General features: G+C 42.1%; 4 protein-coding genes across 4 annotated transcripts; 3 read left to right on the top strand and 1 right to left on the bottom strand.

Moving 5' to 3' along the window:
• Nucleotides 1–1,191: 1,191 nt before the first annotated feature.
• Nucleotides 1,192–3,437, bottom strand: FOXG_19079 (glutathione S-transferase; the record flags this gene model as incomplete). Its single annotated transcript, XM_018399264.1, has 3 exons — nt 1,192–1,284; nt 1,376–1,590; nt 3,371–3,437. The coding sequence occupies 3 exons, from the start codon at nt 3,435–3,437 to the stop codon at nt 1,192–1,194; spliced, it is 375 nt and encodes a 124-aa protein (XP_018241016.1).
• Nucleotides 3,438–3,780: 343 nt separating this feature from the next.
• On the top strand, nt 3,781–4,993 carry FOXG_05589 (uncharacterized protein; the record flags this gene model as incomplete). The annotated part of the gene is made up of 2 exons (XM_018384003.1): nt 3,781–3,863; nt 3,919–4,993. The coding sequence occupies 2 exons, from the start codon at nt 3,781–3,783 to the stop codon at nt 4,991–4,993; spliced, it is 1,158 nt and encodes a 385-aa protein (XP_018241017.1).
• A 1,816-nt stretch (nt 4,994–6,809) lies between these two features.
• On the top strand, nt 6,810–8,211 carry FOXG_05590 (uncharacterized protein; the record flags this gene model as incomplete). The annotated part of the gene is made up of 3 exons (XM_018384004.1): nt 6,810–6,914; nt 6,965–7,438; nt 7,495–8,211. 3 exons carry the CDS (start codon nt 6,810–6,812, stop codon nt 8,209–8,211), a joined length of 1,296 nt encoding a protein of 431 aa, XP_018241018.1.
• Nucleotides 8,212–12,775: 4,564 nt separating this feature from the next.
• On the top strand, nt 12,776–13,632 carry FOXG_05591 (uncharacterized protein; the record flags this gene model as incomplete). The annotated part of the gene is made up of 3 exons (XM_018384005.1): nt 12,776–12,910; nt 12,984–13,214; nt 13,273–13,632. The coding sequence occupies 3 exons, from the start codon at nt 12,776–12,778 to the stop codon at nt 13,630–13,632; spliced, it is 726 nt and encodes a 241-aa protein (XP_018241019.1).
• Nucleotides 13,633–18,397: the final 4,765 nt, after the last annotated feature.

The raw sequence follows: 18,397 nt of genomic DNA on the forward strand, positions 1-18,397 counted from the left end.
AGTTGCCTGCACTAACTAAGGGTCTCTCCCCCTTACACATTTGATCATAACCCAGTTCCTTGTCACCCGTTTACGCCACCACCGTTTAACCTAATCGGACATGGAAAATTGGGCTTCATTTGATTGAAGCCAATCATATCGCAGTTTCGGACAGACAAATGAGGTGGTCAGCATGCCCGTAGAGCTAAGATGGCCTACCCTACAGTATTCTGAGCACAAACTACGAAAGCTTACTTTACACATACATACATACATACATACGAAAGCTTACTTACACAATAAAGAAGCGCTGTCTTAAAAATGATTTAACTTGCGAAAAGAACTGATCATATCTTTTAAATTCATTTGATTAAGGTGTTCGTAAATTTAATGAAATATTAGCCATAAATATTTTTTTCCTTTCAAGTTTGGAGAGAGAAAGAATAAAATCTTGCAATCACGCTAACACAATTAGAAACCGTACACTTCATGATGTTGCATTTATCTGAGGTGCTCGAAGACTTTACACCAGAGCAAGTTCACGACAAAGCAAATAAAGATAGTTTCTGTTTCTATTTCGTAGCAGACTTGACTACTGTAACATCTCCGCCTAGCCCAAGAATATTTGGCGATGGTCCGGCAGCGGTCATGGCGGATGGGTTGATGTTAGTATGGCTTCTAGTGTAATGGTTCTTGATGTGAAGAAAATTGGTTGTATCTTTGAAGGCCGGGATTGTCCAGTAAAGCGTACGAAGCCATTTGTGAATGTGGGGGTAACCAGACCGAATATCCCTGACATTACACTTGAAGTGATACGTATAGACTGGCTGTGGTCTCTGTTAGAAACATTAATTCCAAGGCGCAAAAATCAGTCCAAGTGTGTAGTGCATACATGACTGTAGCGACTCGTAGAACATAAGAAGTAAGCAGCAGAAGAGCGAAGCCTTAACTTACCGGTACATCAAACCTGATTAGAGTCACAAAGCTGGATGGAATCTGTTAACCATACCACGGGAGTATATATCAGTGTTTCAGTACTCACAGTCTTATGTCAACCTCGGATATCTTGTCGCCAAGCCAATAAGATCCTGAGCTGGTGGCTAGATAAGCTTCAACTTTGTGCAGTGCCCTGAATAGCGTCGTTACATCTTCGTCATAAGCCTCTTGCGAGCTTGCGGAACCGCACTTGTGAACGCCGTTGTTGATATCGTTTTAGTGCCATTCGTGGGCCTCGTCGATTTCCTTCTGGTGCTCCGGAGGGTACAGGGAGATCGATCGGTACTTTTCCGCTATCAAATGGTCGAACTGAGATTGTCAGCCGTCAGAGCGACTCTGGAATACCGAAATGACAGAATTTGGAGAACGTGAGAAGGTGGTGAAGCCCCGGACCTCTTACCTCGGTTCCAAACATGCGCAGTATCTCGCTGCTTTCGTTGTTTACAATGACCCGGTTGATCTTGTCATATAGAACAGGAACGGAGAATCTTGCTGCGTAATTCGGGTCTGTCTCAAAATAGGCTTGGCGGAGGTGGGTGAAGCTATCGTGCAATGGATCTGGAACGACGTTCTCGCCTTCCGCGTCCGTGTCGGCTGGAGTTGCGAAGCGCCACCCTTTGTTTGCTCTTTGTCAGTATTTCTCACACTAAGGCCATAGGCGATCGGCTAAACATCTCCAGAAACTTACCAGACCGGAAATCGAGATGCTAGTGGACGACTGAAAAGGAAATAATGTCGTCTAGGCCCTTCAATTTGCGAGCGATCAAAAGCCGATGAGCCTGTTATACAATCCTCTCCTTCAATAATGCTTCACACATCTAGGCTCTTCGTTATATTCATACCCATGGAGAAGCATAGCTCATGTAAAGATGATATCTGCCTTGCTCCGGTGGGAATCTTGCGCCCGGCTGTCTTGAGATGAAATTTCGTATAACCGTAGCGGGGCGTTGGAAGTGACGCTTTTCGTCAGTCGAAGACTTCCAGTCCACAGTGTCGTTGTTGGTCTACATTGCAAAGTTGGTTATATTAGCTTTAGGGATAGGAATGTTGAGATGCATCAGTGATAGAGGATCAACAAGGATAATTATGTTGCATTCCTGTTAATAATAATAATTGTCTTACTACGACAAGCGTGGTAAAGCAATCGTCAACAATTGTCAATTATTTTGAAAAGGTTGGTAGCTCATAACGCTAGCAGCCCTCGGCCAGCCGCGCGGTAATGACGTATTCTGCGGCGTACCGGACCTCCTGTCAGGGGTTAGTCTCAAACCTAAAGCACCCAGACTCTAAATACCTGCAGATGATCCTGGGCACGGAGTTTCCTGTCACACTCAGCTTAGGGTCGGAGTCATGCCACCTAGATGCATCTGGCTGACCGAAAGACCACTCGCCAAGTGCAGGTCGTCATGAAGTCTTATGGAAGAAAGGTGTATCAGAACTGTATTACTCGCAAATCTTAGACTAGCCAATGAAAGCTGCTGGCTTCATGAACCACAACTTAAGTAGAAGGTGAGATAACAGGCTGTGGCCGTAAATTCAGGTCCACGCGTATGACTAAGGGGGTAGATGAGGCAAAAAGCAAAACGGTGTAAGAAGAAGTGTGCCGACTCGCCAGCGGAACCTCGAAGAATGCACGGTCTCTAAGCAATCGTGTAGATAATCTCAATTTTGCGGGCTATTACAACCATCCGTCCGTTGGCCATGACGTCGGCTACACTGGAGCCCCCGAGTTCCCGATTATCCTTTAGTGAGTTAGAAGATCTCATCTGTTACCGAGTGAGGTCAGCGTGGCCATGATTCAGCTGGGAATAACTGAAAATATCTACTAGTGCCCCAGATCGTCAACCTAAATAAGATTCAATTGGCGATCATAATCTCCACCTGTCGAGATACCTAACAGAAAGGCTATCAGGCTGATATAAAGAACGTAGAAGCGTCGAAGTGTTTGTAGCCGGAATAATCTAGCTCTTTACAGCTTTGTTTTCCATCACATCCGCTCCCTTCGCCATGGCACGATCAGCTTGGCTTCCCTTGCTAATTCTACATGTCCAACTATTCTTCATTAGTTTATTCGCATGGCCTACAAATCATGTACTTTATGATACGGTTGACTCCCAGTTGGAGGTCGACGCTGGCACAGGAACAGATAGAACCTCGATACTAACGGGGAGCAAGAGGGTCTTCGACTTGACCATTACGTGGGAGGATTATACCCCAGATGGTTTTACTAGAAAGATGATGCTGGTCAATGGACAATCACCTGGTCCCCTCATCGATATCAATGAGGGAGATAGAGTATCTGTCACTGTTTTTAACAATTCTCCATTTAACACAACGATTCACTACCATGGTATGCTTCGAAAAAGAGTTTAGAGCAATTGATCATTAATAGTACCTAGGAATAGATATGGCCGATACGCGGCAGCCATGGCAGCGGTTACAGTCTGGACACCAGAGTCCATGAGGCCGGGATGAGCAAGAGCGACTTGGTCTTCCCACTCAGGACCAGATTGATCCTATTGGTATCATTCCCACTTCCATGGCCAGATCGAAGACGGTCTCTACGGCCCCATATTGATTCGTCCGAGGAGAGACAAGCTTGAGCCATTTCACCTGATTTCAACGAATGTCAAAGTTCAAAGACGTCTGGAGGAGGCCAAACAAGCAATCAAACCACTTCTTGTGTCTGATTTTACCCATCTGACATCCATTGAGAAATGGAAAATAACACAGGAGGCTGGCATAGAGATCTCATGCTACGACTCTATCCTATTTAACGGCAAGGGGCATGTTCAATGCCCAAACATGAACGACTTGAATAAGCACCTAAGTCAAATACAGCGAGACTATCTGGCCACAGTACCAGGGGCATCAATAACTGACAAAGGGTACGACAAGATCCACAGCAAGATTGTGAATAGAAACTGATATTTTTTTCGGTAGCTGCCTCCCTGCTTCTGCGTTGATTAAGTTTGGTGGCGGTAGCGGCGATGAGGACGCATTGCCCCAAACTGTTTTTTGGGGCTGCAAAGCAACGAAGGGTTCAATCGAAACTATCGAGACACGAGAGCCAGATGATTTAATAGGCGAGTGGGTCGCTATAGACATCATTGGAGGCTTCAGCATTATCACTGCAGTTATGTCTATCGATGAACACGACATGTGGGTATATGCCGTGGACGGTTCCTATGTTGAGCCACAAAAGGTCCAAGCAATAACTGTGTCCAATGGCGACCGGTATTCGGTATTTGTAAATACGAAAAAGGCTGGAAAATTCAAGATTCGCTGCAGCTCAGTCAACATAGCCCAAATCCTCGTGGGACACGCAATACTCTCAGTCGGTAGCAAGAACAGCACCACCGTCTCTACTCCTTTCATCGATATAGCCGGGAGACCTACCTCTCCAGAAGTCAAATACTTTGACCAAGCTATTGCACATCCATTTCCGCCTGAGTTTGTTGCTGCCGAAGCTGACGCTTTCTTTCCGCTCAGCATGCAGGTGGACGGTGCTTCTTACCTTTGGGCTATGAACCATACGCGGCTAATGCCCACGGATATTGATGCAGCCGTGGAGCCTGTACTCTTCGCGCCAGCTGTTGATAAACAGAACAATGTTACTATCACCACCAAACTCAATACTTGGGTAGACCTTTTGTTTTTTACTGGCAGTGAGCCTATGCCTCCACACCCAATTCACAAGCATGGGAACAAGATGTTCCAAATTGGGTCCGGGGTGGGCCACTTCAAATGGAACTCGACCGAAGAGGCTCTCAAGGATATACCGGAGAATTTCAACCTGGTCAACCCCCCCAAAAGGGATGGTTTTGCGTCGCTAACCGCGTTCGGTAATGTGACTTGGGTGGTCGTAAGATATCATGTCACGAACCCTGGGGCTTGGCTATTGCATTGCCATATTGACAATCATCTTCAAGGCGGAATGATGATGATTATCCAGGATGGAGTTGACCACTGGCCTCGGGTTCCAGACCATTACCTTTCTTATGGCCAACACGAGTGAAATATGCATACAAGCATGGATATTTGGAGCATAGGACGCTGGCGGTAGTCCTCAGGTCAGCTCTATAAGTAATTTCTCTAAGATACAGAACAGACGTCTTAGCTTTTAATGGTATATATCTCCGAACATGTATTTTTATTCCACAAAATGAACAGCCCAACTTTGCTAAATCCATTATGGATGTCATTGGCGTTGTAACCCTGTAGGCCAAAACCGTTCTCCGCCTTCATGCAATTTACATCATAACCTGCTTATGTACCCTGCACGCTAGTTTCAAAAGTACGACCACGGATATCTTATCTAGTCGGGCAAGTACTTAGGATACTTTATAGATTCGGCTCTTCTCTTTTTCCTCTACCATTAATTCACAGTTATTCTCCTCGTCCTTCAACCCAGTAGTATCCACCTATTCCAATATCAGCTCCAACTCCCATAATGCGCTTCAATGTTCTCGCCCTTCTTGCTTGCATTGCTATCGCGGCACCTGCGCCCTAAGATCAATGCCCTGCTGGCGCTGCCGGTGCACTCTGCCCTACTAATGCTCCTGCTGGTACTGTCTGTTGTTACGACAACGTGGTAGGTAGCTTCAGGTCCTCAATCCGACGATACTGCTTACTGACGGCCACCCCCACTAGATTGGAAAATGTCACGGCCCTGGACAGATTTACAATATTTGCAAATGAGCTTAGAGAGCCTGAAATGTTCCGGAGGCCTGTATTTAGCGTCTATGCGCGACTTAGCTCTCAAACAAACCATGATGTTTCGAGCATGACAATAGACCTCAATTATGCCAAAAGCACATGTAACTAAATGCAAAATCCATTGTGGAGGCCCAATATGGTCAGAGTATAATGCTTGTGCCTTGCTGTTTTCTTTCTTCAATATCGACTACCGAGGTATCTCCATAGCCTCTGGTCACAGCCCTCAGCTCGCAGGGTGTTCTTTTCAGGAGCGATCACCGGTGGGTTTGCTTGCCACAGCAATCAACCTCACCCTTACCATTCTTCTCTTCTCGTACAGCGTCTTAATCCCCTTTCGGTAACCGCGCGCTGAGCTTAGTCACATTCGGAGGTCAGCTGTAAAACAAATGGCAGGTGACCATGCAACCGGACTAATTTTCCAATTTCGGAAGCCGGGCTTTATTTGACCTGTAAAGAGTTTGGTATCAAGAAAGTTCCGCTTACAAGACAGCACGGGTATTTCTGGGCGCTTTACGGTGTGTTTAAGTCAGATAGACACTACAAATACATAAGGAAGACGATGGACATCTTTTTTCGTAGATAACTTATCTTATGTCACCTGTGAGGCAAATCTTTAACAGAGCGAAGTGCATACTTTTTGATTAGTGTTAATCTAACCCCTGTCAGCAGGCTGTTTATCAACTGGTTTTAGCTGTCTGTTTGTTCTGTAACAGGTGGGATGAAGCCATGTCACCAGATAGTGAAGGATGCGAAACCAATTCGAAATCTTCCAAGCCGTTGGCTTGTGTTCAGTGTCGTCGTCGCAGAGTCAAATGTGACCACAGTACTCCGTGCGCCAGATGTCTCAAGGTCTGTTGTATTTGCCAGATGTAGCCACTCTCATCTGTTCTCGAGTTCTTATATTATTGTAGGCCTGTCTGAACTGTACACCCTCTATCCCAGCCCCAAGTCGAAGACGCCTGCAGGCCAGAGAGGGTCTCTTAGAGCGTGTCAACAATTGTGAAGGACTTCTCACCCATTTCGTCACCAATACATCGCCATCCATCTCGAAAATGAGACCCAGACAATATTCCCAACCTCTTGTCACCCAGAATCGAACAAGATTACATTCAGTGATGTCGACAGCGCTGCAATCAGCTGAGAAGTTATTGATGGACAACATTGAAAAGGCCAATGACCACATCCACCTCTCGAATAGCAAGCTCTCGTATGATGATTCAGTAAGTAGTGTGGACCATCGCAAGTACATTGCTCTGACAGTTGACATTAGCTTAAAGCCATGGGGCCTGCCATCCATACCGAGGGAGTCCAAGAGTCGCAGGCTCCAGATCACGCGAGCCCTTTCCATGAGGACAATACTCCATTTCTCCTATCCTATGTTGGTGCGTCGTATTCTATCGGAACCTGTCGACCTAGTCCTGTACACATATTCAGGCTATGGCAGATCTACTTGGACCGCGTCAATCCTTTGACCAAGATTGTCCACATCCCTACACTTCAGCCTTATGTCACAGAGGCTGCAGTTGACCTGGATCGCATTCCTCAGAATTACCAGTGCCTCCTCTGCGCTATATCACTTATGGCTGCTATAACACTAGATGAGCGGGAATGTCGAGAACTACTAGGTATGCTTCGTGGCATCCTAGTACAAGAATTGATGGCGCGCACAAGGCATGCGTTACTTCAGTTTAATTTATTCGAGAATAACGACATGGCAATTCTTCAAGCTCTCGTCCTCTTTCTAGTAAGGCATCGCTCCGTACTTGGATTATGTTCTTCAAATTGACTAGACATTTGTAGATATCGCTCGATGCACATGGCGACAAACAGAAAGCCCGAATGTTCAGTCATGCTGTCCTGTTTATTGCGATTAACATGGGCTATCACCAAGACGGCGAGCTTTTCAATCTTACTCCGTTCGAAACTGAGATGCGGAGGCGCATCTGGTGGCAAATACTTTTACAACACGCCAATGTGACCGGCATGAGCCAAAATATATTCCAGGGCAATTTCAGTACCAAACAGCCTCAAAATCTCAATGACGTTAATCTGTTTCCGGGCTCTACAAGGCCAATCGAGCCGCGTGATGAACCAACTGAGATGGGCTTCGTCCTCATCATCAACCGGGTGATGAGATTTGTGATGGATTCAAGACGAGCTGTTACGAACAACGATAAGTTCCCCATGATTCAGAGATTCCTGAAGCTAGACCAAGGGCTTCAAGAAATCGAGAGAAGATATATCAAGGCTTCGGCTGGCGGTGTTCACGAACTAGCATTGGCATTTCGATCAATTGTCTCAACGAATATTCTCAACATCCTCGATCTATCAAAGGAGCGACATGAGCAAGGCGACGTTATCTTCAAACCCGAGTACACCACCTCCCAAGATACTTTCGTAGAAAGTGACCGTGTCGGATATGTCTACACGTGCATGGACAAGTATCACTTTACCTGGTTTGCTCGGCAACATTTTCAGCGCCATGTCCTCGTCAGTCTAGGTTCTCATGTACGTTGAAAGTCGACAGAGGTCGTTTCTGAATATAGTTAAGCTGTCGTCAAAGACCGATACGATCGGCAATCTAGGCTACTGAGTTGAAGCTGCGTCTCTGATATTGATCGGCCTTTAAATCCTTTGCATTGTGAGAATAGGTGGCCGATTTATGGATCATTCTACCAAGATACGAATATACGTCGCGTGGTTAAAAATCATCATTAGCACAGGTTGTAAGCCATTTTGGGAATCAAGATGTAATGCCTTCACAAATAGCGGCATTCTGTTACGATGAAGATGATTTTTCATGGCGTAAAAGTGCTGCTCTAGATCCCATTGTACAAAAAGACGAGGGTGCGTCTTCGCCTCTGTGTCAATCATTGTTGATAAGGATACCATCCATTTGATATCACGGAAGAAATGAAGTGGTGTATAGCCCGAGAATACACAGCCATTATTCGGCTTTATTACTAAGCCTGCCTACGTTTCCTGATCATTTACAAAGATGGATAATGCTCAGCGGCATTCGTCACAGGAAAAATCGCTCCAGTCCACAAAAAAGCTGACCAAAGCGTTTCTGTCCCTGTATAGTAGTGACATAATAAGCGGCAATGACAATAACTCAGACACCATCCACTCATCCCATTGTCGACACAAATAAGAGTCGGGATTTGCAACAAGAAGAGTACTGGAACAGACTTTAGGACGTCGGTATCGTTGATTTTCTGCCGATCGGATAACATGAATGGAGGAGGCCACGCATTTAAATGCCTTACACAGAAAGAAAGGCTTGTCGTTCAACTCCTGAACGCCTCAAAACATAAGCATTTCTTGTGTTCATAAGCTTTTTCCACCCTCGGTTGATTCTTTGCACTAACTAATATTAGAGATCTGGGTGCGATCAGCGAAAGCTGACTTGATTTATGTACCGATATTTTCTTGATCTACTTATTATTGTTACTTCCTACTGGGCCCTAGATTTTCCGTCGACGTTTGAAATGCCAGCTACTTTACCCTTCTTGTGAGGAAATCGTTCCTGTTGCTTTACCTAACGAAAAATCATTTATTGGCTATACGTATCCTCGTACTGCGGTGAGTATATAGCAGAAGCCATTCCATGATGTGTGTTCCAAATTCCATAGTCTATAACCAGGAATGTATGAAGTCCGACGCAACAAACTCGCAGGGGGGCAGATGCCTAGACAGAATAGGAGAACATGATCATGTGTTAAAGATATGTATGATCTCTTTACTGTAATGGGATCATACAAATCTACGTATTTAAATCTACCGAATCTCATCAGTGGTGACAAGGTCCCAGAACCGAGAGAACGGCACGGTGGCGAAATACTTCTATAGTGAGGTAGCTACACTAGGCATTCGCATAACAGCACAAACGTCGCCATCGTCCTCGTAGGAGAAAAGTCTAGATAAAGCACTGATATACAGACTGCTCGCCGCGTACAAGGACTTGAAGGAGATCTGATTTTAATTATAGTCCTAATGCCCCCTTTTAAAAGATTCTCTGCTGTTTGTTACATACTACAATCTGTATCTAAATGATTTATTTTCCCGATCTGTTAAGTCTTCCAACCCATGAATTAACTCAGGTGGACCGTGGAGGCTGTCGCGTCTGTTATTCTCTCGGTCAAGTGCCCATCGGAGCGCGATAGCAGCGAAGACATAAACCGCAAAGCAAATCATGATTCCCGTGAATGATTCATCGTAACGTGGTGCGAATTTTCTAAGAAGGTCAGCAGACGTAGGTCAAATGCGGTCTTCTGGTGGTCTACTTACGCGTCAAATATGAGAGGGCCTATGATATTCCTAAGAGAATAGCCTATGAATGTCCTAGCAGTATATATAGCTTTCTTGGTGTGTCTAGCAACATTAGAAGTGCCTAGTTTAATGCACTAAACCTATGCGGAAGAGAAGAAGTTGATGAGGTAGAAGCCAACAATTCGCCCTGCTCTGTTAGAATCTGGCAATTGCTAGATTAACGAATAGCCCGAGATAACAGGAATACACGTCCCTATAATAATATAAAGCATAGAGTTAGGAACCTTCCTGCTAATATAACCTAAACTAAGGATATAAATAAAGGCCAGGGCACTAATAGGGAGATTAAGTAATAGTAATATAAAAATATCAAAACCTATATCCTTAAATATAAAAGTCTCAAAAGTTATTATAGCGCCGGAACTAATACAGGAAATAATAAATAAAATAATTATACCTTATATTTTATAGTCTAATAAGACTTCTTAAAGTTAATAGGGTTTGAAATTCTTATCTTTAGCCCTAGTATTATTCTATTAAACTTGCTCTAGTAGAAGGCGGCGCTTAGCTTCTATAAACCCCTTGGCGGTCTAAGGGCTATCAGGGAATAACTACTATAGAGCAATCCCCTAGGCCAGGGTGGCAAGACTGGTAATAATATATATCTATTGCTAAGAGTTAAGAGCACCTCCCTTAATATAGCTAAGTTTATAATTAATAAGGGGCGAGATTAGGAGAGACCTACTGCTGCAGGAATACCACCAATTAGATTATAATACCTATTCTAAGTAGGTATACCAGAGGCCTATAATAAGCATAAAGATAAGAGAAACACCTGCCTCGACGAGACTAAGCATAAAGCGGTTAATAAGTAGGCCTAAATATAAAGTGCAGGCAGGCATATAGAGGATAATAAATAACCATAAGATGCAGATAGCTATATAAGCTATTAGGATTAGATATTATTAGGCGAGGAACGAGATAGGATAAGTGCCTGCAATATATCTAAAATAGAAGATCAGAGAGACCTAAAAATATTTAAGACCAGTCGCAAGCTTGAGATCCTCCTGTAGGCCAAAGATGGCGGCTTGACTGAAAATGGCCTTGTCGTAGTATTATAGAGCATAAGTGAAGCAGAGCTTATAACATCAGGTTTAATTTGTAACAGGAAAGCAGATATGACCTACCACAGGCATCAACTTTTAATTGATCTTTTAAAGCAACTTTCTGTCCATCTTTTCATCGAGTTCTGCGCTGCTTCCCATCACTGAGCTGGGAACCCTCTCGAGATCAACAGCAGATGGTTTCCTACCAAGATTGGTGTTTAAGGTCGTCTCGTCCTTCTGATCTGTCATAGTCGTGATCGCAGTCACTAAGAAAGATGGGTTGAATGAGGGTTAAAACAGAAGTTTGAGAACAAGAAATGTGATGAAGTGAGGATTTGGCTAGAATTATTGTCAAGATCAAGTCAAGCAAAAGGGGGCAGGAGCCGCGGGTTTAATATAATTAAGAGTGTAGATATCTAGGGTCCAGCGGCCCCAGGTTTTCTACCCCAAATTTCGCTATAGTGATTCAGATTTGCAGCTTGGATTGGGCCATTACCCCGCGTAGCCACAAGACATGTCAGTTTACATTAGTCCTGATTAATGGGAAGTGAGAGCTGGAATGAATGCCAAGGTGGCACAGCACTCGACCGGCACCGTACTACCCGAAACCCAGCCGATCGGATATTTGGCGGATTAGCCACTTATGGAATATCCGAGACCCCCTTTTGCCGATGGCCTTGGTCTCGAACTTTCCTTGACCAGAGCTAAGCCTATCACCAGCCAGTCTTTCCTGGCAACAGCTATTTGTCTTTTTGAAGCAAAGCCGCAAAAGAGCATTTTCATTTTCACTATTGGGTTCTTCTTTTACCATTATTGCCTATCGCAGTATTTGATTAAAGTGTATAAGTCTAGAAACTATTCTATTATTGAGGTTGAAGGCAGTGAGGCCATTGAAGATCTTTGCAATCCTGTACCGACTAAAATGGTTAGGCACGAGAAGTCTCAATACTAGCGTCCCAGGAATTTCTCTTCGTTCTTGCCTGAGCTGTTACCTCCGCCGAGTCTGCGTTTGGGTAGGGACAAAGCGGTGGGTCAAACATCTTGGCCAGAATAGTCTACATGTCGAACTCCACATGCTTACGCCTGCAAGAGTGTAAAACATGTTCGTTAGGACTCCGTAAAAAGTAGCTCGCCAGCTGTCCATAAAGACTTTTTTTTTCTCAGTGAGCCCTCCTGTGTTGGCGGTCAATCAGCCAGTAGAAAACTAGCCCGAAGTTAGCCCCCGTGGACCACGGCCTCGCTCTTGATACGTATCGCTACACTACGTGGGTTATGATGACTCGGATATTCTGAGCTCGATTTAGCGCCTTATCATACGCAACATGATCTACCCCGCAATCTTGACTGCGATCTAGCGCCTTGTCGGGATGAATTATCCATCGCCATCCTTACAATTGGTTTGGTTCGCATGCAGGCTAACACATGTCACTGTTTTGACGAGAATACCCTAACCATGGGCCTGCGTAAGAACGCTTCAAAAGCGCATGGAGTACAAAATATCCGGATATCGTGTATTCCGAGCGACGACGGTTGAAATTGAGCTTTGATTGTTGAGTGCCTCTCCTGTTATATAAAGGTCCTTGTCGCAAGGTCATCAGTCGAACAATCATTCATTCCCTGCCTAGCTGTCAGCTTGAACTCATTCTAGCTTGCCCTCCTCTATTATCATATATCATTAAATTACTGGAAGCGTTGTATCCGCAATGAAGCTTCTTAATCTTCTGACACTTGCTCTTCTTGGCAATTTCTCTCAGGCGAGAACGGTCGACAAGCGAGCCACTTTGACGCAGGTCACCAATTTTGGTAACAATCCCGGCAGTCTTAACATGTATATCTACGTTCCGGCCCAAAATCGCCACACAACCTGGCGTCGTTTTTACGCTCCACGGCGCTTCCGGTAACGCCCAGCAGCAGTTTACATCTACGCCTTATGCGACACTGGCCGAGCAATACGGCTTTATTGCCGTCTATCCAGAGTCCCCCCAAGGCGCCTGGGATGCGACCTCGAGCAAATCACTTTTGCATAACGGCGGTGGCGCAAGCCAATCGATTGCTAGCATGGCTGCCTACGTGATAAGCACATACAAAGCCAGCTCGAGCAAAGTATTCGTCTCTGGAGTGTCTTCTGGCGGAACAATGGCGGTAAGTCTGTCGTCTTGGGTATGGGATATCGTGAGGCCTCTGACAATGCGAGTGATAGTTTACGCTCGCAGGAGCCTACCCTGACGTCTTCAAGAGCGCCATCGTCTATTCTGCTGCTTCCACGGCGAACATCAAGAACCAGTATCCAGGATATACTGGCAATTACCCGAGTATTCAACTCTATCTAGGCTCTGCGGACACCATTATTGGTACATCTACCTTCAATAAGTCGCTTGCCAATTGGGCTCCGGTGCTTGGCTATGACACAACCCCAGATCAGGTGCTCACTAATAGTCCTGTCAGTGGTTGGACAACATATGTCCTGGGCAGTAAGCTCGAAGGCGTCTGGGCTCAGGGCGTTGGACATCCCGTTTCGACCCAGGGCAATGAGGACATGAAGTGGTGGGGATTTGCTTGATGATCAACGGACTGATGATACTGGCGCGGGTTGCGAGTAGCGCCAGCATCGCTTGCCCTCTAACGCCACGTATCAAATGGTAACTGTTAAGATCTAAGGTAGAGCTATTAAATATATTAGTTTGAGGGTGCAATAGCGACGCGAGAAGAATACAAAGAAGCCATATGGTTTTCCATTGGATGTCTAAATATTTCTAAGTCCACTTTCGGCTGGAAGGCAAGGAAAAACCTTCTTTCATTGTAGCCTCGGTTACCAGAACGAGCCGCCGCACGTTTATGATTAGCCCATATATCTTACATCCGTGCTTAGCGCATACGGATGCGTATTCGAGCGGTCAGTAATAAGTATAAGGCAGAGTCTCAACGCGTGCTTCGGTAACAAGTGCGAGAAAGTACTGCCTGAAGCCCTAGTAAGTGTGGAAGTGCTGTATTCAATGTATAAGTGTTGGAGTACTTCAAGGGTTGTCCTGTGTTTTGAATAATGTCGCTTTTCCAAGCCCTTAGTGGGGTCGACGTGCTGGATATTCAACTCAGCTGAGTATTCACCCCCAGAATGTAGGAGCGCGCATACCCAGCCACTCCGCCAAATGGGCCTCAGTCCCAGATAGATCAGAATGAATGTTCGCGTTGGATATCATATGACAGTGGCCCACCGAGTGAGAGTTCGAACGTTCAATGCCAGTGCGCTGCCTGACCGTGTTATGAAGATATTCAATCTTCCTAGGCTCCATACGACACAATGAAAATCGGACATGCCTGTCAAACCGTCGAATTATTGACGTTTGGAATTAACGCGCGATAACACATCCGATCAGAATACCGGCTTCCAACCTACTGAGGATCCTTCAGCTTATAGAGGTGTAAGAAAGATGGAACATGATGTTATATAATACGGAAGCCTCGGAGATGGCCAAAGGATATCAAGGCTACATTAAATTCAGATATTACATGTTTCAATCTAGTTCTGATCGGCGAGACGCTTCGTGTAAATAAGTTCAATGGCATTTTGCCGTTATTTCACAGAAAAGAACAATCACACTTGGCTTGTACTTAAAAACAGATTTAATGGAGTTATTATTAGCTGCCTACACTAATACCAGGGAACCCCTTCAAAACAGCATTGGAGTACTATAGTAAGGAGATTGAAAATCAGAGACAGCTCTAAAGAAACGCAGGATCTCTTGTTCAACCATCGCTTCGCCAAATACGCTCTCGCCCGCAGAGTACCAAAAACCACTCCGAACACTCACCAGCACAGCTAAAGAAAAGCATCGTCCTGCGACTATCAGTCGACAACAGGTGTGTATGACTGCCTCATACTGTCTCTCCTAGGGAGGCTCTCTAGATAGTCCTGGTCTTGACTCGTCTCCCACGTGCCAAGGTTGGGCTCGCCGCAGCAAAGCTGGTAGGTTGAGCAGCAGTCGTTATAGGCACAGAAGTCGCGTTCACGGCGTCGGCTATAGAAGCTCCACTGTTTATTATCTCTAAGCTTCTGTAGTAGTTACTTATTCTGTTATCAGGGTCCTAATCAGTAGGGGTATAGCCACAATCTGCTGCAGTGGATCTATGCTTACTACTAATAAACTAGTAAATTTAGCTTATTAACTATTAATAAAACTTTTTTATATTAATTAAGCCTAATATAAATTAAATCTACTATTAAAAAATATAATATTTTAATACTACTTAGTATTATAATTTATATAATTATTAATAATAAACTTAATATAATTAGCTTAACCCTTGTTTATATTAATAGTACACTAATGTTTGGCTAATCTGTTAAATCTATAATATACTATATCCTATAACCTATTTAACCCTCTTTACGCCGCCGACGCCGACATTAGTCACGACTTCAGGTCTTTGACGTTAGGCAACTAAACTCACATAAAACTTAATACATTTCTTCCCATTTCTCTGAACCCTATGATTACCCCTCTTCCAACCCAGATCACACGGTATGCCGTCCCCCTCTTATTAAGGTTTAGTCTTCTCTAGTACCTTCTTGGCCTGCCACTAGATAGCCTTAAGCTACTTATTATATAAGCCACCTAGGCGAAAGGCCTTAATAAATTCTCTTTCCCTCTAGCTTAGATTTACCCCTCTAAGTAACTTCCCTTCTAGCTTATAAAGCAGCTCTATCTTATAATTAAGGAAGCCTTTATTAATTAGCTAATAATAAGGCTATAAAAGTAAGAAGATCTTATAATTAAAAATTACTAATTTAATATAGCTAATATTTTTTTTTTAATTTATTTTAATTTTTATTATTATATTATAAAGCTTATTATAATTATCTTTCTTAATAGCTTATTTTATTTTATAGGTTATATTATAACCTTTTATTAAATAATACCTATTAGGATTAGGTGCCTATAGGCTTCTTCTAAGTATTATAATAGTAAAGCTATAATACTATTAGTAGTTATAATTAGAAGTTAAATTAGATTACTTATTATAGAAGTATAGTAAATAATTTAAGTATACTATAGGGGTTAATAAAAGAGCTTTAAAGTAAGTTATAAGAAGAAGATTAGGGCTAATTAAAAAGTAAGTAAGGCTTTCTAGCTAGGTTATATATAGCTAGGTTTAGGCTATAATTAAGGTAGCTAATTAAAATAATATTTACTTAATAAAGCTTTACTTACTAAAAGGTAATAAATATTTAAATTATATTAGATTTTAGAAATACTTAGATATACCTTTTAAGGCTAACTTATAAGCTTAAAAAAATAAAAGATAAACTTAATATAAATTAATTTCCTTATTTAAAATTATATATATTATATTATAATAAATAAGGTTTTAAATAGAGAAACTAGTTTATACTAGGTTTATATTTATAGAGTGTATAAGGTATTAATACTAAGTAGGTTAGGTATTATATCTCTTAATAATTAAGTAATATATATTAGGCTTATTAATATAAAGAAATCTTATTAATAACTAGTAAGCTAAGTCTATAAAGGTACTAATAAATATAATTTATATACTAATAAGTATTAATAATAATTAATAAGGTTATTATATAATTAATAGTAATTATATTAAATTAGTATTAATTATAATAGATTATCTATAATTGTTACGACCCTAGCGGTTACATCACGTGTACCTCATTATTTTTCTCCAATCACAGGAACGGACCCACCACCTCACATTGGACCGACCTTCCAATACTTTCGGTCCAAAGATAAGATAAGGACCGACGACTCTCGTTCAACGGTCCTACAGACCGATGCATAAACAATATCGGTCCTGAGGGGACCGACGCCAGCACACTATCGGTCCTCACGAAGACCTCTAGTATATATACACTCCTTTAGCAGTAGATAGAACTTAGCTCACCAGCTATCAATAAAACTTCTTTACATTGATCAAGCCTAACACGCATTGAATCTACCATTAAGAGACGTGACACTTCGACAAGCTCAGCATCACGCCCTACGCCATCTGCCAACAATAAACCTAGCACGGCTTAGTTTATCCACAGTTGGGAACCAACCGTCACAATAATTATAAGGTCTTAGTATTAATTTATTTAATAAGGCATATAATAATTAGTAGAAAACATAAGGTATATATAATAAAACTACTAGGGTTGTTTTTTTTTTTTTTTAAGTTTATAAATTAGCCTTAAAAGGTATATCTAAGTATCTCTAAAGTCTAATATAATTTAAATATTTATTACCCCTTAATAGGCAAAGCTTTATTAAGTTAATATTATTATAATTAGCTGCCTTAATTATAGTCTAAACCTAGCTATATATAACCTAGCTAGAAAGCCTTGCTCTTTAGCTAGCCCTAATCTTCTTCCTATAACCTACTTTAAAGGCTACTCTTTTACTAATCTCTATAGATATTATACTTAAATTATCTACTATACTTCTACAGTAAGTACTCTAATCTAACTTCTCCTCTTCTAATTATAACTACTAATAGTATTATAGCTTTACTATTATAATACTTAGGAGAAGCCTATAAATACCTAATCTTAATAAGCCTTATCTAATAGAAGGCTATAATATAATTAATATAATTAACTAAGCTATTAAGAAAAATAATTATAGTAAGCTTTATAATATAGTAATAGAAATTAGAATAAACTAAGGAAAAAAAGATAATACTAGCTGTATTAGATTAGTAATCTTTAGTTATAAGATCCTCCTACTTATATAGTATTACTATAAGCTAATTAACAGAGGCTTTCTTAATTATAAGATAGAGCTGCTTTATAAGCTAGAAGGGAAGTTACTTAGAGGGGTAAATCCAAGCCGGAGGGAAAGAGAATTCATTAAGGCCCTTTGCGGCGGCTTATATAACAAGTGGCTCGAGGCCATCCGAGGGCAGGCCAAGAGGGTACTGGAGAAGACCGAGCCCCTGTAAGAGGGGGATGGCATACCGCGATGTCTGAGATGGAAGAGGGGTAATCGCGGGGTTCTGTCGGAAGAAAATATATTAAGTTTTATATAAGTTTAGTTGCCTAAAGTCAAAGACTATTAGCGTTGGCGGCATAAGAAGGGTTAAATAAGTCACGGGATATAACACGTAATAGATTTAACGGATTAGCTAAATATCAGTGCACTATTAATATAAACAAGGGACTAGGGTTATAATATATATAAAGAAAAAATAAATATTAAAATATTTATTTAATAACTTTATAATAAATCTAATATAAATTTTATTTAAATATAGCTTTTTAATTTTAAAGATCTTAATATAATTAAATATTATTTTTTTTATAAATCTTTTTTAATTAT

This window comes from Fusarium oxysporum, chromosome 2, assembly GCF_000149955.1.
Source record: "Fusarium oxysporum f. sp. lycopersici 4287 chromosome 2, whole genome shotgun sequence".
NCBI lineage: Eukaryota > Fungi > Ascomycota > Sordariomycetes > Hypocreales > Nectriaceae > Fusarium > Fusarium oxysporum.